This window comes from Alosa pseudoharengus, unplaced genomic scaffold, assembly GCF_046254945.1.
Source record: "Alosa pseudoharengus isolate Yale_2024_CS ecotype anadromous, Long Island Sound unplaced genomic scaffold, YU_APseudo_1.1 YU_APseudo_1.1_scf_19, whole genome shotgun sequence".
NCBI lineage: Eukaryota > Metazoa > Chordata > Actinopteri > Clupeiformes > Clupeidae > Alosa > Alosa pseudoharengus.
In genome coordinates, this window is record NW_027468657.1 from 21876851 (window position 1) to 21901162 (window position 24312).

At 38.4% G+C, this 24312-nt stretch overlaps 1 protein-coding gene and 1 long non-coding RNA gene across 2 annotated transcripts; both read right to left on the bottom strand.

Annotated features, from left to right (window-relative positions):
- Positions 1 to 1392: 1392 nt before the first annotated feature.
- Positions 1393 to 6745, bottom strand: LOC143132889 (uncharacterized; the record flags this gene model as incomplete). Its single annotated transcript, XM_076292715.1, has 6 exons — positions 1393 to 1556; positions 1710 to 2112; positions 5387 to 5511; positions 6012 to 6125; positions 6280 to 6357; positions 6511 to 6745. Coding segments are annotated over 6 exons (1119 nt in total), but the record flags the coding sequence as incomplete, so codon positions are not given.
- A 1957-nt stretch (positions 6746 to 8702) lies between these two features.
- LOC143132462 (uncharacterized) lies at positions 8703 to 13032 on the bottom strand. Its single transcript, XR_012988302.1, has 4 exons — positions 11321 to 13032; positions 11094 to 11171; positions 10827 to 10931; positions 8703 to 10317 (listed from the first exon to the last, which is right to left on the bottom strand). It is a non-coding gene; the product is annotated as an uncharacterized LOC143132462 (long non-coding RNA).
- Between the last annotated feature and the right edge of the window lie 11280 nt (positions 13033 to 24312).

The following is a 24312-nucleotide window of genomic DNA, read 5'->3' on the forward strand; positions in this document are numbered from 1 at the left end:
TCAGATGGGCAAGAAAGGTAACATTAAGCTAGGCTTTACATTTAACAAACTAAAGGTAGCCTAAGTTTAGCCTTTCTAGGCTGTATAGCCTAATGTTGTCCAAACGAATACATCCTTGTCAGGCGTTGTTGTAGGCCTATTATAAGATATTGTATGTGGATGTATTTAGGCTACTATGCAGGCTACTTTTCATAATCATAACTTTTTAACTGACCAAATGCACGCACCTAAAACCGGGAAACGGATAAAATATCGTCAAGGGGGGGTTATAGAATGCGTTACGTTTTTATGTGTTTATGTGTCGGATGGTGGGGGTACGCGAGCCGAGTCGGAATGTAGCCGGTGGTACGCGAGGGGAAAAGTTTGGGAACCGCTGAGTTAGAGGATCCGCTGGTCTCTTTAAGATCGCAAGTTTGAGAACTTCAGTTACAGTAACGTTAGTACAGGCGAAAGAGTGGTGGATAAGATGAAACTGTGTGTCGGCGTTGTTCAGCAGTTGTTGGGTATGTGAGTGGAAAAAATGCTACACATATTCGAAGCCATCACCCAGATGATGTAGGCTACCAATCACTGAAACGAGGGGGAAAAAAACTTCCCCTGCGCTTCAGCAGCCTTTGGATACACATACAAATAGGGCCAAAACCTATGGCTTAAATTAAATGATTTCGTAATGACAGAAAGCTATGTAAATCGCGTGGTAATTACCTTTATGTTGGGGTAACTTGTAACTTCTCACATGAGGAGCTGGTAGTGTTAAGTGCATAGACAGTAAAATAAAGTGACAACGCTAACCAGGCTAATAAACAAACCATGCTACGGTGAGTTAACGTCAAAGGGCAAAGTCACGTGACTTCTAGTTGTAGTCTGTTTATGAAATGAAAGGAGCAATTTCGTTTTTTTTAAAAAGGCAAAATAGTGTGATATTTTCACAGTTAGTAGGCTAGATTATTACTTTACACACAATGAAAAATATTGAGGCAAATTGTAGACCCTTCCATATACAACTAAACACAGATGTTGAAGGTCTTGCTTAAGTGGATTTTTAAAAATCATTTTTCTATGTAATTTGCACTTTCAGAAATAAGAGATACTGTAGGCCTATTTTCAGTTTTATAGCTGATTGTCTTATTTTGTTTACAAGTTACAGATGGAGTCTGGGTACTTATTGTACTGTTTAGCCTACATCTTACACACTTCAGGCTGTTGCAGATAGCTCAGGGAAGAGACTGTATGACACTAGGTGGTACAGCCTGAGACATGCACAATAAAAAAAAATGCTTTCTGCATTTTTGTTTTGCTTTTCCCTCCATTGTACCGAACTTGTACCGAACCGTGATGTCCGAACCGAGGTATGAACCGAACCGTGATTCCGTGTACCGTTACACCCCTATATTATATATATATATATATATATAAACAAATTGTAACTGAGGGCAACAACATGCCAATATACCACAATAATGTCACAAATGTCTCACCCTGTTCCTTTGACATTGTGTCGTTATGTTGAGGAGGGTATGTAATGTTTGAGACCGTCGGTGTCATGGGGGTTGTCTCTAAAACATACCCACACATAGTGCCGACATTAAAGACTTTCAAATATGAACGTCAACACTACAACAAATGTTGTACATTTATCTATAACAAAGAGATTCATAAATATATGACTATAGCAAATATGAGTGTTGCTCTCAAATTTTTTTATTTACCTTTTATTATAAGCTGCACATAGTTAGTTGCCATCAAGGTGCCGTCTGTGTGGTAGACCTGTACTTTATACATTCCTGAATCAGTCCAGTTCACAGGATTTATAATCAAAGTCCCATTGTCAGGAGAAAACTTCCATCTCTGCGTGTCCAGTTGATTATAATAGGTAGTATTGTTTTTAAATTGAAGAATTATGAGCTCACTGTTATTGTTTTTTCTATACAAACGAAAGACAAATTGTCTGGTAGAAACAAACAGTAGAAACAAAGGCTGTCCGTGAGTCCCATAACATGATGAAACATTGCATGTAGCATCACAAATCGACTCCATTCCTGCCCAACAAACGTGACAAAATATTGTTAAAATGCTTTGCTCACGTATATATATACACGTTTCACAGCATTGTGACATAATTCACTAAGGTACTGATCAACTGAATAATAAAGAAAAGTAGACTGAAGTTAACAGCCTCTAAATCTGGAGACCTAAACCATTTTTTTTTGTGCAGTTCATCACTGATGGTGATGCTGACACAGTGAGCTGTGCAGGGAAAGTTCAGTGTAAAAAAACAATCAGACTGTAAAGATAAACAAAACTTCCATCGTGGCACTTGACGCCACTTCTGAATTTAGGTCATGATACTTGAGTTTGAACACCAGTGCAACAAGTTAAACTTTATTAACTAAATGCACCAACTAGTGTATAACTGCATATGGAATGGCAAATGGTTATGGCTTGTCAACTTCATTATGATCATCATTTTACAATAAGAAAAGGTAGCTGTTACCGTAATTTCCTACTATTTCCTACAACTATTAGCCGTGGCTTAAACATTCATTTTGCTAAATTTCTTCAGCTATGAGGTTAGTACACAGGGGCGGTTAATATGGTATTAATGTGGTTTTGTTTTTTAACTTGCATAAAACACTGCGGTTTATACACAATGCGGCTAATACACAGGAAATAACTGTACACTTTAGCACAAATACAGGTGCATCACACAAAATTAGAATATTGTGGAAAAGTCCATTGCTTTGCACAGACTGAGAGATTCAAGGGTCAAGAAACCATTGCCTGTATTTTGACTTAATTAGCTGATTAGAGCTCTTATCAGGTTGACATTTCTGTGTTATAAATTCTTTTATTGTAATATTTTGATACTGGATTTCTGATTTCCATGAGCAGTGAATCCATAATCATTAAGATTTGAATAATCAAGATGAAAGAAATATTTCATTTTATGTCCAATCTAATCTAGATTATATGGATATATAGATTATTTCACTTTCTGAAATAAATTACGGAGAAAAACTAACTTTTCCACTGTGTTTTAATTTTTTGAGATGCACTTTTAGGCCTACTTGGTGAATTCTCACTCTGGTCTATTTTTGCAGACCATGAAGATCATTGAAGGCACCATAAGCATGGGTCATGACATTAGATTATGATCTCAGTTTACTGTGGGCAATGAACTGAGACATTTTAAAAGAGTCTTTGCTTTGCCAACATTTCACAATATTTTAAAAAAACTTATAATGATGTTGTTATCACCAATAATGATGGTCATCATAGTTTACTTACCATATGTTGTCCCTGCAAACACCACAGCCAATAGTACGGTTTGTAGCCTCATACCTCAATAGGTCTCTGAAATTTGTCAAAACGAGTCTGATCAAACAGTCTGAATGAAAGACCTGGAGAAAGAGTGAGTGACTATCTCCTGAGCATCTGTCAGCAGACAGACAAGTTCTGGTAGAAGACTTTCTGTTATAGCATGTTGTAAGGACTGTGAAAGCAACACCTAACCGTTTTGTTCACGTTGCCATGCACCTGTCTGAACAGTAGTCACAGTTTTCTGGGGCCTGAGTTTAACAGGTCACTGTGGTGAGACTTACTGGAGGTGTAAGTGACTGAAGATTTGTGTTTATATATCACAAGTTTCTGGTGTTTCTCACATTTAGACAGCAAGAGTTATCAGATGCCATAAAAGTGTAAAATGATCCGTCCTGTACTCTTTGTGCATTGAACGTATCATTTATTTGGTTCATTGTTACTTTCTCTCAGGCCTGTTTCCTAAACCAGGGGACCGTTTTCATCACATAGTGCTTTGCAGTTTACCACGTATATATCTCAGTTCAGACTAGTTTTCAGTTTTCATTATACTTTGACACATACAGACTGGCCATTAGTTTCAAAAAACAAGTATTTATTTTAAACTTGGAAAAAGAGAGATGGAAAAATTGTTTGAAGAGAAATAAAAGGTGAAGTGTGTGTACAGTCCATGTGTAAGTGTGTGGAGTAAAAGGCCTTCAAGATGGGTGTTGATACTTTGAACTTCCTCAGCTGACGTAGGAAGTACAGTCTTTGCCTTGATTTTCTCAGTGTGTGCTGGGTGTTAACAGTCCATAACTTGACAGTGAGATTCTCTTTGAGATTATCTATTGAACTCATTAATTCACAGTTTTTTACAAATAGTTCTTTGAGCATAAATTATATAGAAGATCCCATTTTCAAACACATACTATAGACCAACAAGGCACTTGGATTTTAAGGCAGAGGAAAGAAATTCTGTCCTAAATTGTTTACATTAGACAGAATATTAACGTATTTATGGTAAAGCAGCTAAAAATGTCATGTAGCTTTCCTATTGTTTCCTACACAACATAAACACCAACACTCAGAGAAAGGACAAACTAAGCATTTGAGAATGAATAATGAAAAATACCGGTTCTAATACCGGAAATATTCAGTTCTAGATGTACCTGAAAAGACTGAAATCACAGTCGGATGTAGTGTTTTAATACATTTCCCTTGTAGCATTTTACAGTTTTAAAAGTATATGTTTGGGGTTGTGGCTTTATTCAGTTGGGACAGTGAACAGTGACAGAAAGTGAGTGACAGAAAGAGATGGGATGGGATCAGCATATGTCTACAGGTATGACTAGAAAACAGGGTCCTCACAGCATCTAGATCCAAATGTGGCATGGACTCTATAACCACTACAGTTAGCCCATATATTTTTACATGAAATATTCCTTTGTTAACACCACCACAGGTTAGAAATGCAAACAACAGTAAACTGCAGAATTTATGTTTTAATTGTGTGTCTCCTCAGATATTTTTAGTGTTCATTTCAAACACACTGTAAGATTGCAGGTACAGTCTGTACAGTTATGCCATTTCCTTGCTTATAATGGCAGGCTACAGTCTTCTTGTAAGCACAAGTTCTTGAGTTAGACTATGATATAAACTGGCATCTGCCGCATTCTGTACAAGAATGGAGAGTCCTGTGTTAAAGTGGTCTCTTTATAGGTGAATGAGGTCCCTTGAGCTGCTCTGAGAACACTGACACATTTGAAGTAGGTCCACTGACCTAAAGCAGAATGAAAGTAGATAAACTAATATCTTTACAGGTGTCAGATAGAGACAGGCGATTTTGAAAGGATTTACCGATGCACAGCACATCAACTCAACAGCAGTCATCATTGCAGTTCTCAGAAAATGGACTTTAGTATGTACACTTCTGCAACACATACAAAGCAGCAGCTCAGAGTCAAGAGCAGAGAAGTAACCACATGTGAAAAAAACTGTGAAAAGCTCCCCTGGTTCTCAGTGAGACTGAGTGCACTTCACACTGGCCTCTCTAGTGTCCAGATTCAACATACACAACTGAGCTCACACACTCCTCCTGCTCCACAGGTGTGTGGTAGGCCTGTGTGTCCACACACCTGTACTCCACCATTTCCTCCCACCACTGCATCTGCTCTGGTTGGCTCTTGCTGTGTGTGGACTCTTCAGACTGAGCTAAGAGGAGACAGAGTTCAGGGGAGAGAGGAACAGAGCAGCAGAAAGAGAGAAAGTCATTCATTTATTACCATGTTTCAAGGACAGCAGTAGTCTGATCTCATAATTTTAATTTGCGGTCACTTTCGACTTTAATAGGGGTATTCCCATCCTATACTCAGGATCTGTATCGGTCCAACATTAGCCAAAATTCCCAGATCGGATATCAGGAAGTAAAAAATAAATAAATACTGGTCTTATCTGATCCATTAAGCTAAAGTTAAAGAAGGATACTCTATTAAGAGAGATGCTGTGTCACACAGAACAACATGAGCTGCATATTTCACATGAACAGACGTGACTAAGTTCTGCAGCACTCAAGGCAGAGAGGAGATAAAGTAACCTGTTTGCCAAGTTATAGCTACAAATCTAGTTCTCTAGTTTACTCTATTTCCTCAATTTTTACTTAACTGAGTGAAAAGTTAACAGCGTTTTGTTCGGAGTTGTATTTTAATGTCTTATTGTCTTGCCTGTCCAATGGGTGCTCTTTCTTCTTTTGCAGATGTAGCATACTCCTCCTGACCCAGCCACACATAAAAAGAAGACTGTGAGAGATCCTGATATTAACATCATGGCTAAAAGAGAGAGAGAGAAAAAAAGAAAAAAACATATATCAGTCTTCAGAGATATATTATATATATATATATATATATATATATATATATACACAAATTGTAACTGAGGGCAACAACATGCCAATATACCACAATAATGTCACAAATGTCTCACCCTGTTCCTTTGACATTGTGTCGTTATGTTGAGGAGGGTATGTAATGTTTGAGACCGTCGGTGTCATGGGGGTTGTCTCTAAAACATACCCACACATAGTGCCGACATTAAAGACTTTCAAATATGAACGTCAACACTACAACAAATGTTGTACATTTATCTATAACAAAGAGATTCATAAATATATGACTATAGCAAATATGAGTGTTGCTCTCAAATTTTTTTATTTACCTTTTATTATAAGCTGCACATAGTTAGTTGCCATCAAGGTGCCGTCTGTGTGGTAGACCTGTACTTTATACATTCCTGAATCAGTCCAGTTCACAGGATTTATAATCAAAGTCCCATTGTCAGGAGAAAACTTCCATCTCTGCGTGTCCAGTTGATTATAATAGGTAGTATTGTTTTTAAATTGAAGAATTATGAGCTCACTGTTATTGTTTTTTCTATACAAACGAAAGACAAATTGTCTGGTAAAAACAAACAGTAGAAACAAAGGCTGTCCGTGAGTCCCATAACATGATGAAACATTGCATGTAGCATCACAAATCGACTCCATTCCTGCCCAACAAACGTGACAAAATATTGTTAAAATGCTTTGCTCACGTATATATATATACACGTTTCACAGCATTGTGACATTATTCACTAAGGTACTGATCAACTGAATAATAAAGAAAAGTAGACTGAAGTTAACAGCCTCTAAATCTGGAGACCTAAACCATTTTTTTTTGTGCAGTTCATCACTGATGGTGATGCTGACACAGTGAGCTGTGCAGGGAAAGTTCAGTGTAAAAAAACAATCAGACTGTAAAGATAAACAAAACTTCCATCGTGGCACTTGACGCCACTTCTGAATTTAGGTCATGATACTTGAGTTTGAACACCAGTGCAACAAGTTAAACTTTATTAACTAAATGCACCAACTAGTGTATAACTGCATATGGAATGGCAAATGGTTATGGCTTGTCAACTTCATTATGATCATCATTTTACAATAAGAAAAGGTAGCTGTTACCGTAATTTCCTACTATTTCCTACAACTATTAGCCGTGGATTAAACATTCATTTTGCTAAATTTCTTCAGCTATGAGGTTAGTACACAGGGGCGGTTAATATGGTATTAATGTGGTTTTGTTTTTTAACTTGCATAAAACACTGCGGTTTATACACAATGCGGCTAATACACAGGAAATAACTGTACACTTTAGCACAAATACAGGTGCATCACACAAAATTAGAATATTGTGGAAAAGTCCATTGCTTTGCACAGACTGAGAGATTAAAGGGTCAAGAAACCATTGCCTGTATTTTGACTTAATTAGCTGATTAGAGCTCTTATCAGGTTGACATTTCTGTGTTATAAATTCTTTTATTGTAATATTTTGATACTGGATTTCTGATTTCCATGAGCAGTGAATCCATAATCATTAAGATTTGAATAATCAAGATGAAAGAAATATTTCATTTTATGTCCAATCTAATCTAGATTATATGGATATATAGATTATTTCACTTTCTGAAATAAATTACGGAGAAAAACTAACTTTTCCACTGTGTTTTAATTTTTTGAGATGCACTTTTAGGCCTACTTGGTGAATTCTCACTCTGGTCTATTTTTGCAGGCCATGAAGATCATTGAAGGCACCATAAGCATGGGTCATGACATTAGATTATGATCTCAGTTTACTGTGGGCAATGAACTGAGACATTTTAAAAGAGTCTTTGCTTTGCCAACATTTCACAATATTTAAAAAAAACTTATAATGATGTTGTTATCACCAATAATGATGGTCATCATAGTTTACTTACCATATGTTGTCCCTGCAAACACCACAGCCAATACTAGTACGGTTTGTAGCCTCATACCTCAATAGGTCTCTGAAATTTGTCAAAACGAGTCTGATCAAACAGTCTGAATGAAAGACCTGGAGAAAGAGTGAGTGACTATCTCCTGAGCATCTGTCAGCAGACAGACAAGTTCTGGTAGAAGACTTTCTGTTATAGCATGTTGTAAGGACTGTGAAAGCAACACCTAACCGTTTTGTTCACGTTGCCATGCACCTGTCTGAACAGTAGTCACAGTTTTCTGGGGCCTGAGTTTAACAGGTCACTGTGGTGAGACTTACTGGAGGTGTAAGTGACTGAAGATTTGTGTTTATATATCACAAGTTTCTGGTGTTTCTCACATTTAGACAGCAAGAGTTATCAGATGCCATAAAAGTGTAAAATGATCCGTCCTGTACTCTTTGTGCATTGAACGTATCATTTATTTGGTTCATTGTTACTTTCTCTCAGGCCTGTTTCCTAAACCAGGGGACCGTTTTCATCACATAGTGCTTTGCAGTTTACCACGTATATATCTCAGTTCAGACTAGTTTTCAGTTTTCATTATACTTTGACACATACAGACTGGCCATTAGTTTCAAAAAACAAGTATTTATTTTAAACTTGGAAAAAGAGAGATGGAAAAATAGTTTGAAGAGAAATAAAAGGTGAAGTGTGTGTACAGTCCATGTGTAAGTGTGTGGAGTAAAAGGCCTTCAAGATGGGTGTTGATACTTTGAACTTCCTCAGCTGACGTAGGAAGTACAGTCTTTGCCTTGATTTTCTCAGTGTGTGCTGGGTGTTAACAGTCCATAACTTGACAGTGAGATTCTCTTTGAGATTATCTATTGAACTCATTAATTCACAGTTTTTTACAAATAGTTCTTTGAGCATAAATTATATAGAAGATCCCATTTTCAAACACATACTATAGACCAACAAGGCACTTGGATTTTAAGGCAGAGGAAAGAAATTCTGTCCTAAATTGTTTACATTAGACAGAATATTAATGTATTTATGGTAAAGCAGCTAAAAATGTCATGTAGCTTTCCTATTGTTTCCTACACAACATAAACACCAACACTCAGAGAAAGGACAAACTAAGCATTTGAGAATGAATAATGAAAAATACCGGTTCTAATACCGGAAATATTCAGTTCTAGATGTACGTGAAAAGACTGAAATCACAGTCGGATGTAGTGTTTTAATACATTTCCCTTGTAGCATTTTACAGTTTTAAAAGTATATGTTTGGGGTTGTGGCTTTATTCAGTTGGGACAGTGAACAGTGACAGAAAGTGAGTGACAGAAAGAGATGGGATGGGATCAGCATATGTCTACAGGTATGACTAGAAAACAGGGTCCTCACAGCATCTAGATCCAAATGTGGCATGGACTCTATAACCACTACAGTTAGCCCATATATTTTTACATGAAATATTCCTTTGTTAACACCACCACAGGTTAGAAATGCAAACAACAGTAAACTGCAGAATTTATGTTTTAATTGTGTGTCTCCTCAGATATTTTTAGCGTTCATTTCAAACACACTGTAAGATTGCAGGTACAGTCTGTACAGTTATGCCATTTCCTTGCTTATAATGGCAGGCTACAGTCTTCTTGTAAGCACAAGTTCTTGAGTTAGACTATGATATAAACTGGCATCTGCCGCATTCTGTACAAGAATGGAGAGTCCTGTGTTAAAGTGGTCTCTTTATAGGTGAATGAGGTCCCTTGAGCTGCTCTGAGAACACTGACACATTTGAAGTAGGTCCACTGACCTAAAGCAGAATGAAAGTAGATAAACTAATATCTTTACAGGTGTCAGATAGAGACAGGCGATTTTGAAAGGATTTACCGATGCACAGCACATCAACTCAACAGCAGTCATCATTGCAGTTCTCAGAAAATGGACTTTAGTATGTACACTTCTGCAACACATACAAAGCAGCAGCTCAGAGTCAAGAGCAGAGAAGTAACCACATGTGAAAAAAACTGTGAAAAGCTCCCCTGGTTCTCAGTGAGACTGAGTGCACTTCACACTGGCCTCTCTAGTGTCCAGATTCAACATACACAACTGAGCTCACACACTCCTCCTGCTCCACAGGTGTGTGGTAGGCCTGTGTGTCCACACACCTGTACTCCACCATTTCCTCCCACCACTGCATCTGCTCTGGTTGGCTCTTGCTGTGTGTGGACTCTTCAGACTCAGCTAAGAGGAGACAGAGTTCAGGGGAGAGAGGAACAGAGCAGCAGAAAGAGAGAAAGTCATTCATTTATTACCATGTTTCAAGGACAGCAGTAGTCTGATCTCACAATTTTAATTTGCGGTCACTTTCGACTTTAATAGGGGTATTCCCATCCTATACTCAGGATCTGTATCGGTCCAACATTAGCCAAAATTCCCAGATCGGATATCAGGAAGTAAAAAATAAATAAATACTGGTCTTATCTGATCCATTAAGCTAAAGTTAAAGAAGGATACTCTATTAAGAGAGATGCTGTGTCACACAGAACAACATGAGCTGCATATTTCACATGAACAGACGTGACTAAGTTCTGCAGCACTCAAGGCAGAGAGGAGATAAAGTAACCTGTTTGCCAAGTTATAGCTACAAATCTAGTTCTCTAGTTTACTCTATTTCCTCAATTTTTACTTAACTGAGTGAAAAGTTAACAGCGTTTTGTTCGGAGTTGTATTTTAATGTCTTATTGTCTTGCCTGTCCAATGGGTGCTCTTTCTTCTTTTGCAGATGTAGCATACTCCTCCTGACCCAGCCACACATAAAAAGAAGACTGTGAGAGATCCTGATATTAACATCATGGCTAAAAGAGAGAGAGAGAAAAAAAGAAAAAAACATATATCAGTCTTCAGAGATATATTATACATATATATATATATATATATATATATATATATATATACACAAATTGTAACTGAGGGCAACAACATGCCAATATACCACAATAATGTCACAAATGTCTCACCCTGTTCCTTTGACATTGTGTCGTTATGTTGAGGAGGGTATGTAATGTTTGAGACCGTCGGTGTCATGGGGGTTGTCTCTAAAACATACCCACACATAGTGCCGACATTAAAGACTTTCAAATATGAACGTCAACACTACAACAAATGTTGTACATTTATCTATAACAAAGACATAAATATATGACTGTAGCAAATATGAGTGTTGCTCTCAAATTTTTTTATTTACCTTTTATTATAAGCTGCACATAGTTAGTTGCCATCAAGGTGCCGTCTGTGTGGTAGACCTGTACTTTATACATTCTTGAATCAGTCCAGTTCACAGGATTTATAATCAAAGTTCCATTGTCAGGAGAAAACTTCCATCTCTGCATGTCCAGTTGATTATAATAGGTAGTATTGTTTTTTTTTAATTGAAGAATTATGAGCTCACTGTTATTGTTTTTTCTATACAAACGAAAGACCAATTGTCTGGTTTGTGCCAACAGTAGAAACAAAGGCTGTCTGTAAGTCCCATAACATAATGAAACATTGCGTGTAGCATCACAAATCGACTCCATTCCTGCCCAACAAACGTGACAAAATATTGTTAACCTGTTCTGCATAGCACAGGGTCGGTATCGACCCAAATCACTCGTTCAATCACTAATCTCAATGTAAAGTATATCGTAGCCGAGTCATTGTGCTAGCTACATAGTCATGGCATACACCATTGGAAAGCCATGAGCCTCAGGATTCATTTGAGATCCGTGTCGACTGAATGAAACCCATCCCGAACGGCTAAAACCTACAATTTGTATCACTAGTCACGTTTCCAAATGCCCCCACCACCACCGTGTCTCCTCACATTACAGCCTTTGTGTACATCCCGGGCTTCAGGCTACCCCAACATGCTTGGTGTCATACTGTTCACAAGAAGCACGAGAATCCGAATATCCACCGTGTTTTGTCGACATTACGTTTAGAAGATGCATAATTCCACCCAAACAGTACCGTTTAGTTTGTAAAAAAACAAACGATAACTTTTCTCTGACAGAAAACCACATAGTTCGTATGCTTATCCTATGTATCGCCGGGATTCACACCACTCAGCGTGTTCAGGAAGCTCTCCTGAGTACGTAGACACCAGTGACAACTTTGTGTGACGTACCGTTGTCGAGAAACACGTGTTAGAAGCATGATAGCCATGCGAGCTGGCTAATGGATGAGTTAGCTTTGATTGACAATAGCTCTGGCCTATGACAAGCTACGAGGATGGTTCAAAGATCGTCTTGTAGCCAACGAGTAGACCTTTCGAATGACGTATGGTACAACCACCTCCGGTGAGGGGAACTCTGGGAAATTGAGTCCACCTTCGTTGTGCATAACGATAGCTTACTAGTACGACCGGCTCGTCAGAGGAATACAGTCGCAATTTTTACAGTTAGATAGATAGATAGATACTTTATTGATCCCCAAGGGTAAATTCAAGGATCATTTGGATCTTTTGAAGAAGAAGAAAGCAGAAAACATGCCGAAAAGACAGGCAAAGAAGAAGAACGTGGAGGTTGAACCAGCTGAGCATTTCCACACAAAAATGGCTCTAAAGGGGTCATACTTCATTGTACAAACATTTCCTTAGATATTTATCTTCACAACACCTGGGAGTGGGCCTCTGATGTGTTTCAGTGGCCCTTTTAGGGACTTTCACATCTGAAATGTGGCCATTTCCAGGGATTTACATAACCGCCTGAAAGAAAAAGCAATATTCCAGCTACTGTAGCACCTTGACAGTACATAACAGAGTCATTCTGACAGTTTCTAAAAATTCTACAAGGTCTCAGCTTTCAGGGGATACCAGGCATTTGATGATAGGTCACAGTATGAGGACACAGGAGCTATTACAATAGACGCTGTGCAAAATCCCAAAAATAGGCCCATATGCATATGCTTTGCTCACGTATATATACACATTTCACAGCATTGTGACATTATTCACTAAGGTACTGATCAACTGAATAATAAAGAAAAGTAGACTGAAGTTAACAGCCTCTAAATCTGGAGACCTAAACCATTTTTTTGTGCAGTTTATCACTGATGGTGACGCTGACACAGTGAGCTGTGCAGGGAAAGTTCAGTGTAAAAAAACAATCAGACTGTAAAGATAAACAAAACTTCCATCGTGGCACTTGATGCCACTTCTGAATTTAGGTCATGATACATGATACACCAGTGCAACAAGTTAAACTTTATTAACTAAATGCACCAACTAGTGTATAACTGCATATGGAATGGTAAATGGTTATGGCTTGTCAACTACTTCATTATAACCATCATTTTACAATAAGAAAAGGTAGCTGTTACCGTAATTTCCTACAACTATTAGCCGTGGCTTAAACATTCATTTTGCTAAATTTCTTCAGCTATGAGGTTAGTACACAGGGGCAGTTAATATGGTATTAATATGGTTTTGTTTTTTAACTTGCATAAAACACTGTCCTGCGGTTTATACAATGTGGCTAATACACAGGAAATAACTGTACACTTTAGCACAAATACAGGTGCATCACACAAAATTAGAATATTGTGGAACAGTCCATTGCTTTGCACAGACTGAGACTAAAGGGTCAAGAAACCCTTGCCATATTTTGACTGAATTAGCTGATTAGAGCTCTTATCAGGTTGACATTTCTGTGTTATAAATTCTTTATTGTAATATTTTGATACTGGATTTCTGATTTCCATAAGCAGTGAATCCATAATCATTAAGATTTGAATAATCAAGATGAAAGAAATATTTCATTTTATGTCCAATTTAATCTAGATTATATGGATATATAGATTATTTCACTTTCTGAATAAATTACGGAGAAAAACTAACTTTTCCACGATGTTTTCATTTTTTGAGATGCACTTGTAGGCCTACTTGGTGAATTCTCACTCTGGTCTATTTTCGCAGGCCATGAAGATGATTGAAGGCACCATAAGCATGGGTCATGACATTAGATTATGATCTCAGTTTACTGTGGGCAATGAACTGAGACATTTTTAAAGAGTCTTTGCTTTGCCAACATTTCACAATATTTAAAAAACTTATAATGATGTTATCACCAATAATGATGGTCATCATAGGTTACTTACCATATGTTGTCACTGCAAACACCACAGCCAATACTAGTACGGTTTGTAGCCTCATACCTCAATAGGTCTCTGAAATTTGTCAAAACGAGTCTGATCAAACAGTCTGAATGAAAGACCTGGAGAAAGAGTGACTATCTCCTGAGCATCTGTCAGCAGACAGAAAAGTTCTGGTACAAGACTTTCTGTTATAGCATGTTGTAAGGACTGTGAAAGCAACACCTAGCCGTTTTGTTCACGTTCTCATGCACCTGTCTGAACAGTAGTCACAGTTTTCTGGGGCCTGACTCTAACAGGTCTCTGTGGTGTGACTTACTGGAGGTGTAAGTGACTGAAGAGTTGTGTTTATATATCACAAGTTTCTGGTGTTTCTCACATTTAGACAGCAAGAGTTATCAGATGTTGTAAAAGTGTAAAATGATACTCTTTGTGCATTGAACATATCATGTATTTGGTTTATTGCTACTTTCTCTCAGGCCTGTTTCCTAAACCAGGGGACAGTTTACCACGTATATATCTCAGTTCAGACAAGCTTCCTCACTAATTTTCAGTTGTCAGTTTTCATTATACTTTGACACATACAGACTGACCATTAGTAAAAAAACACGTATTTATTTTAAACTTGGAAAAAGAGAGATGGAAAAATAGTTTGAAGTGAAATAATAAGAAAGATATACTTGATACAAGGACACAAAGAGGTTTATTTGTCACATACATAGCAATACAAACGTAAAGTATGTAGTGAAATTTAGTTTGGTGTTCAGCTTTTTCTGTGCAGGTGTGAAGAAAGAAAGATCAAGAAATGTGTTTAATAAATAGCAAGAGAAAATAAAAAGTGCAGTGTGTGTACAGTCCATGTGTAAGTGTGTAAAAAAAGAAAAAAAGTAGTTTATATAGTCTTGTTCAGGATACAGATTGCTTGAGGAGAAGCTCCTCCTCAGTCTCTCTCTTCTGGTCTTATAGCAGCAGAGACGTCTGCCTGACCTCAGTCTTTTGAAAAGTCCATGATCAGGATGTGAGGAGTCCTTTACAATACTTTGGGCCCTGGTACATAGTATTTTCTTGTAGATCTCCTGCAGTATGGAGAGGTGCTCTGATGGTGCGTTCGGCAGATCGCACCACTCTCTGTAAGGCACTGCAGTCACGGGCTGTACAGTGCCCATACCAAGTGATGATGCTTGTCAGGACACTCTCCACTGAGGAGTAAAAGGCCTTCAAGATGGGTGTTGATACTTTGAACTTCCTCAGCTGACGTAGGAAGTATAGTCTTTGCCTTGATTTTCTCAGTGTGTGCTGGGTGTTAACAGTCCATAACTTGACAGTGAGATTCTCTTTGAGATTATCTATTGAACTCATTAATTTCACAGTTTTTTTTACAAATAGTTCTTTCAGCATAAATTATATAGAAGATCCCATTTTCAAACACATACTATAGACCAACAAGGCACTTGGATTTTAAGGCAGAGAAAGGAAATTCTGTCCTAAATTGTTTACATTAAACAGAATATTAATGTATTTATGGTAAAGCAGCTAAAAATGTCATGTAGCTTTCCTATTGTTTCCTACGCAACATAAACACCAACACTCAGAGAAAGGACAAACTAAGCATTTGAGAATGAATAATGAAAAATACCGTTAATGAATAATAATATTCAGTTCTAGATGTACGTGAAAAGACTGAAATCACAGTCGGATGTAGTGTTTTAATACATTTCCCTTGTAGCTTTTTACAGTTTTAAAAGTATATGTTTGGGGTTGTGGCATTATTCAGTTGGGACAGTGAACAGTGACAGAAAGTGAGTGACAGAAAGAGATGGGATGGGATCAGCATATGTCTGCAGGTATGACCAGAAAACAGGGTCCTCACAGCATCTAGATCTAAATGTGGCATGGACTCTATAACCACCACAGTTAGCCCATATCTTTTTACATGCAATATTCCTTTGTTAACATCACCACAGGTAAGGAATGCAAACAACAGTAAACTGCAGAATGTTTGTTTTAATTGTGTGTCTCCTCAGATATTTTTACCGTTCATTTCAAACACACTGTAAGATTTCAGGTACAGTCTGTACAGTTATGCAATTTCCTTGCTTATAATGGCAGGCTACAGTCTTCTTGTAAACTCAAGTTCTTGAGTTGGAGTTATAGTAAGATATAAACTGGCATCTGCCGCATTCTGTACAAGAATGGAGAGTCCTGTGTTAAAGTGGTCTCTTTATAGGTGAATGAGGTCCCTTGAGCTGCTCTGAGAACACTGACACATTTGAAGTAGGTCCACTGAAGCAGAATGAAAGTAGATAAACTAATATCTTTACAGGTGTCAGATAGAGACAGGCGATTCTGAAAGGATTTACCGATGCACAGCACATCAACTCAACAGCAGTCATCATTGCAGTTCTCAGAAAATGGACTTTAGTATGTACACTTCTGCAACACATACAAAGCAGCAGCTCAGAGTCAAGAGCAGAGAAGTAACCACATGTGAAAACAAACTGTGAAAAGCTCCCCTGGTTGTCAGTGAGACTGAGTGCACTTCACACTGGCCTCTCTAGTGTCCAGATTCAACATACACAACTGAGCTCACACACTCCTCCTGCTCCACAGGTGTGTGGTAGGCCTGTGTGTCCACACACCTGTACTCCACCATTTCCTCCCATCACTGCATCTGCTCTGCTTGGCTCTTGCTGTGTGTGGACTCTTCAGACTCAGCTGAGAGGGGAGACAGATGTGAGGGGAGAGAGGAAAAGAGCAACAGGAAGATGAAAGTCATTCACATATTACCATGTTTCAAGGACAGCAGTAGTCTGATCTCACAATTTTAATTTGCGGTCACTTTCGACTTTAATAGGGGTATTTCCATCCTATACTCAGGATCTGTATCGGTCCAACATTAGCCAAAATTCCCAGATCGGATATCAGGAAGTAAAAATAAATAAATACTGATCTTATCTGATCCCTTAAGCTAAAGTTAAAGAAGGATACTCTATTAAGAGAGATGCTGTGTCACACAGAACAACATGAGCTGCATATTTCACATGAACAGACGTGACTAAGTTCTGCAGCACTCAAGGCAGAGAGGAGAGATAAAGTAACCTGTTTGCCAAGTTATAGCTACAAATCTAGTTCTCTAGTTTACTCTATTTCCTCAATTTTTACTTAACTGAGTGAAAAGTTAACAGCGTTTTGTTCGGAGTTGTATTTTAATGTCTTATTGTCTTACCTGTCCTATGGGTGCTCTTTCTTCTTTTGCAGATGTAGCATACTCCTCCTGACCCAGCCAAACATAAAAAGAAGACTCCGAGAGATCCTGATATTAACGTTATGGCTAAAAGAGAGAAAAAAAGAAAAACGCATTTTCAGGCTGCAGAGATATATACAAAATTGTAACATAGGGCAACAATGTTACAGTGGAACCAATATACCACAATAATGTCACAAATGTCTCACCCGGTTCTTTTGACACTGTGTTGTTATGTTGAGGAGGGTATGTCATGTTTGAGACCATCAATGTCGTGGGGGTTTTCTCAAAAAACATACACACATAGACAGTGCCGACATTAAAGACTTTCAAATATGAACGGCAATACTACAACAAATGCTGTACACTTATCTATAACAAAGAGATTCATAAATATATGACTAGCAAGTATGAGTGTTGTTCTCAAAAAGTTATTTACTGTTTATTATAATGTGCACATAGTTTTTTGCCGTCGCGGTGCCATTTGTGTGGAAGACCTCTATAGTATACATTCCTGAATTAGTCCAGATCGCAGGATTTATCAGCAAGGTCCCATTGTCAGGAGAAAACATCCATCTTTGCTCCATCCGTCTCTGCAGTTCATTGTGATAGGTAATCTTGTTTTTTTTTAATCCAATAATTATGGACTCATTAATATTGTTTTTTTCAGACAAATGCAAGTGAAATTGTCTGGTTTTATCTGTAACCAGCAGTAGAAACAAAGGCTGTCCATGAGTCCCATAACATGATGAAACATTGCGTGTAGCATCACAAATAGGCTCCATTCCTGCCCAACAAATGTGCAAAAATATTGTTAAAAGGCCTTGCTCCCATAAACGTACACGTTTCACCAGGGACCAAAAATCGGCCCTGGCATATTTGGCCCAAGCGGCCCTCAAATCGGCATCACAAATAGGCTCCATTCCTGTCCAACAAATGTGCAAAAATATTGTTAAAAGACTTTGCTCCCATAAACGTACACGTTTCACCTGGGACCAAAAATCGGCCCTGGCATATTTAGCCCAAGCGGCCCTCAAATCGGTCGGGCACACCTAATTAAATACAAAATATTTGCATTACCCTCCTTAACTATGCATATATGTTCAACTGTCATGGAGCACTGAAAGTGATGTAGGCCTCATTGGCTATCACTCTGACTGATCAGAGGTAGCCATGGAGCACATGATCTCCATATTCAAGTAGGCTAACAAGCAATTATCAAAGAAGAGTTTCTGCTTGAATTCAAAGTATAATTTCAAATTATTCAATAGGTTACAATTGACAGCAGCACCAAACATTACTGAAGCCTATGTGTAAAGAGTTAAATTACCCAGATTGTCTTAGACATTAATGTAATTTATACCAGTTATCACTGTAGGACAACTGAAACAACACGAAATAAACAGGGCTGTTGCTGGAAATATTTTATTCCTGTAGGCTATACTACATTGCTGGTAGGCTACATTTTGGAACATTATAGCTACATTAACTAATTATCTTTAATGTCTTCCAGTAGCCTGTCGTATAGGTTACTGTATATTAGTTGGCTTGTGCATGAATATGACTTGATGTTTTGTAGCCTACATTTCCGTCAGTCTACAGTCTTTTAGCCCATCTTTACCATGATAACCCTTACAACCACCACTCATGCCATCGATGTTGAATTTTGGGCGTCTGACGGAAACTGATCAATCTGACCAACAATTAACATCGACCAGGGGAGCTTTTCACAATATGTTTTCACATGTGGTTACTTCTCAGCTCTTCACTCTGGGCTGCTGCTTTGTATGTGTTGCATTTCTGAACATACTAAAGTCCATTTTCTGAGAACTGTAATGATGACTGCTGTTGAGTTGGTGTGCTGTACATCTGTACATAATTTTCAGAATCTCCTGTCTCTCTGAAACCTGTAAAGATATTTGTTTATCTACTTTCACTCTGCTTTAGGTCAGTGAACCTACTTCAAATGTGTCAGTATTCTCAGAGCAGTGTATTGCTCAAGGGCCCTCATTCACCTACTATATAAAGAGACCACTTTAACACAGGACTCTCCATTCTTGTACAGAATGTCTCAGATGCCAGTTTATATCTTAGCATAACTCTAACTCAATAACTCTAAGCAAGGACATGGTATAACTGTACAGACTGTACAGACTGTACCTGAAATCTTACAGTGTATTTGAAATGAAAGCTTAAAAATATCTGAGGAGAGGAGACAAACAATTAAAACAATTAAAACATAAATTCTGCAGTTTACTGTTGTTTGCATTTCTAACTTGTGGTGGTGTTAACAAAGGAATATTGCATGTAAAAAGATATGGGCTAACTGTAGTGGTTATAGAGTCCATGCCACATTTAGATCTAGATGCTGTGAGGACCCTGTTTTCTGGCCATACCTGTAGACATATCCTGGTCCCATCCCATCTCTTTCTGTCACTCACTTTCTGTCACTGTTCACTGTCCCAACTGAATAAAGCCACAACCCCAAACATATACTTTTAAAACTGTAAAAAGTTACAAGGGAAATGTATTAAAACACTACATCCAACTGTGATTTCAGTCTTTTCACGTACATCTAGAACTGAATATTATTATTCATTATTCATTCTCAAATGCTTAGTTAGTCCTTTCTCTGAGTGTTGGTGTGTATGTTGCGTAGGAAACAATACATGAGGAGACACATACAATACACGCTACATGACATTTTTAGCTGCTTTACCATAAATACATTAATATTCTGTTTAATGTAAACAATTTAGGACAGAATTTCCTTCCTCTGCCTTAAAATCCAAGTGCCTTGTTGGTCTATAGTATAAGTTTGAAAATGGGATCTTCTTTACAACTTATGCTGAAAGAACTATTTGTAAAAACTGTGCATTAAAGAGTTCAATAGATAATCTCAAAGAGAATCTCACTGTCAAGTTATGGACTGTTATTATACGGCTCTTTACAATGCTAGTAGAACGCTCCATTGACTTGAATGGGATTTCCCAACGTTCGGGCCTATGTTAAATCTACTTATTACACGGCTCTTCAGAGTGCTGCAGAAAGTTCCATTCACATGAATGGGCCTTCCCAACGTTCGGGCCTATGTTAAATCTACATAAATCACCGGCAAAGCATGCTTGACCTAGTTAAAAATTAAAAAGGAAAACATTAGGTGTTTTAATCACAATATCTCTGGCTGACATGGTGAAAACTGCACGAAATTGAAAGTGTAGGATCATAATGACACCCTCCGAATGCATGCCAAGTTTCGTGGACTTTCGTTCATGGGGGGCCTTACAATAAAATAATTTATGTGTACATTTAGTGACCGTACACCAACAAGGATTCCCGGGACACTGAAAGACCGGGGTACACGAAACTTGGTGGGCATGTAACCCCACATGAATAGCATGGAACCATCGCTTTTCGTTTTGATCTGTAGCCCCCCCGCTGGACTGGACCCCCGAAAGGAGGGTAGGGCAGACACAGTTTTCTGTGAATATCTTGAGAACCGTAGGTCCTAGGATGACCAATTTTTTGCATATGTTTGCCTCCAGGGGTCATGTAAACCCATTCCATATGCACACATGTGCATAAACAGATACACACACACACACATACATTCACAGTAATCCTACGTATGACACATACTCACACAGTAGACATATATACGCACAGGGTTGGGTAGTAACGGATTACATGTAATCTGGATTACGTAATCAGATTACAAAAATCAAGTAACTATAATCAGCCCAGATTACAATAAAAAAATTGTGTAATCAGATTACAGTTACATTGTTGGGGATTACCTGATTACATTTTATCATGCAAACAATGCAACTTTTGTATGATAGCCTAGCTATCTTTTAATTTGACAAGCAGTTCATTAGTATGTTCACTTTTTAGACTGTTCTAAGATACAGTTAACAAAATTATTCATAAAATGGTTCATATAATACCTACCAAGTCTTTTCATGTCTCCACAATTCTAGACCACACCTTTTTAGCAGCAATCCGGATTTTGAGGCAGGAACGATTATTTGCTATCGCTCTGGCCTTGTGCTCATTTTTTTTGACGGATTGAGGACCACTCTAAAATGTTGATATTGTTCTCTGTTAACCATTTCTTGCCTTGTTTGGTTGTATATTTTGGATCATTGTGTGGTTTAATGTTCAAATGCTGCCTTTTGGGGCAGCCTTGGCCTACTGGTTAGGGCTTCAGGCTTGCCAGTTCAATCCCCGACCAGTAGAAAAAGTGTGGGCGGGGGAAGTGGTTAAGCACTGCTCTCCCATGCCCACATCCACGGCTGAAGTGCCCTTGAGTAAGGCACCTAACCCCTCACTGATCCCCGATGTTTGTAGCAGACGGCTCACTGCTCCGGGTTGGTGTGTGCTTCACCTCACTGTGTGCTTCATCTCACTGTGGTTTCACTGTGTGCTTCCCTAATTCACGGATTGGGAGACCAAATTTCCCTCACGGGATCAAAAGAGTATCTATACTCACTAACTTATTTTCTATTGGGGCAGGTCTCTCGGCACACTGCCTGATCTTTTCCTCCTAATCTTAATGTAGCCTCTTGTTTTAGTGTTACCGTTTACTTTGAGAAAGTCACCAGGTCTCCCTGGTTGAAAAACATCCCAAAGGAATATTTTTCTCACCCCCACAATTGAAATGGACATGGTGTCATTTGGGTTTAATGCTTCCTTTTTTATGCCAATTTCAGGCCATGTCCCTGGGTCAAAAAAAAATCCAGCGAAAGCTAAATTCATTGTCCAGATGTGCCCTTATAAAGGTTAAGCTGAGTTGTGCATGTTTGGAGAAGAGTGATTCATGATCACATCCATGATGACCAAGTGATCATCGGGATGGGGTGAACATTTCAACCACCAAAACACCATCCCCAAAGTGGAGAATAGCTATAGAAATGTATTAGTTTTGGGTGTTTTTCAGACAATGGGTGACCTCAAAGTAAATGGTAAAACTAAAACAAGGGGCTACATTAAAAATTTTGAAGGAAAAAAACAGTTAATTCACAGAGGACTGCTTTACTCAGAGCGATTTAAGAGATTAGATGTAATGAAATAATAAAGAGAAAAATAGAATGAGAATTCTTTCATCAATTCGGTGGTGGTGTCTTTTACTTAAGGGGCATATTTTTTGAAGTAATCTAAAAGTAATCCTAAAGTAATCAGATTACGTTACATGTTTTTGGTAATCCAACTGATTACGTTACTGATTACAAAAATTGCCATGTAATTTGTAGTCAGTAATGGATTACATTTCAAAGTAATCTGACCCAACCCTGTATACGCATGCATGCACATGCACACACACAGGCAAACACACAAGCACATGCACGCACACACACCCACCCACCCACACACACATAAACATAAACATGTACACGCACACATGCACACAATTCAAGAATTTCTCAAAATTATGAACAGGCAAGATGGGGGTGGGGTTGTATAAAATGTATTTTACATGTGAAATCTATGAACTAATCATGTTTTGGTACTTGTTGTCTAGCAGTACCAGTGAGAATTGAGTGTGCATAATGCAATTCAGTGAGACAGTTAGAATCATATATGCCTTTCAGCGTGACTTATTTTTGTGGAAAACATGTGCTGGACTGGGCGGCGGTCATATTTTGTACCGCTCTGCGGTACATCTAGTTTTCCCAGTAATGACCGGCGTTCTATACATTATCCCTTACATAAATCACCGGCAAAGCATTTAATCACCGCTGTCAATGGCAACGGGTTTTGTGCTTCTGATTAATGTCTTTCATATCACTACGCAAGGACTGGAACTTCATTCAAATGTGAAAGCAGACGGTTGATCAGCTGTGTTCTAAAGAATGTTTGATTCAAGTTCAGCAGCGTGTGTTGTTGCAAACTATTTGTTTCTCAGCAAATGCCACGATGAACGGTAACAAATAGGCTAGGTTATGTAGGCTAAAGTCATATCGTGGGGAGGTTATTATTTCGTTTTGGCAAGTAGCCGTATAATAGGCGGGATAATGTATAGAACGCCGGTCATTACTGTGAAAATAAGTCCCTTCAGGGCGGAACAAGACCCCTCCGCTGCGCGTCGGGGTCCGGTTCGCCCTGTCGGGACTTATTTTCCCAGTAATGACCGGCGTTCTATACATTATCCCTTACTTAACATCCAGCACACACTAAGAAAATCAAGGCAAAGACTGTACTTCCTACGTCAGCTGAGGAAGTTCAAAGTATCAACACCCATCTTGAAGGCCTTTTACTCCTCAGCTGTGGAGAGTGTCCGGACAAGCATCATCACTTGGTATGGGAACTGTACAGCCCGTGACTGTAGTGCCTTACAGAGAGTGGTGCGATCTGCCGAACGCACCATCAGAACACCTCTCCCTACCCTGCAGGAGATCTACAAGAAAAGACTATGTACCAGGGCCCAAAAGTCTGAGGTCAGGCAGACGTCTCTGCTGCTACAAGACCAGAACAGAGAGACTGAGGAGGAGCTTCTCCTCAAGCAATCTGTATCCTGAACAAGACTGTATAAACTACTTTTTTTCCTTTTTTTTTACACACTTACACATGGACTGTACACACACTTCACCTTTTATTTCTCTTCAAACAATTTTTCCATCTCTCTTTTTCCAAGTTTAAAATAAATACGTTTTTTTTGAAACTATTGGCCAGTGTGTATGTGTCAAAGTATAATGAAAACTGACAACTTGTCTGAACTGAGATATATACGTGGTAAACTGCAAAGCACCATGTGATGAAAACGGTCCCCTGGTTTAGGAAACAGGCCTGAGAGAAAGTAACAATGAACCAAATACATGATAGGTTCAATGCACAAAGAGTACAGGACGGATCATTTTACACTT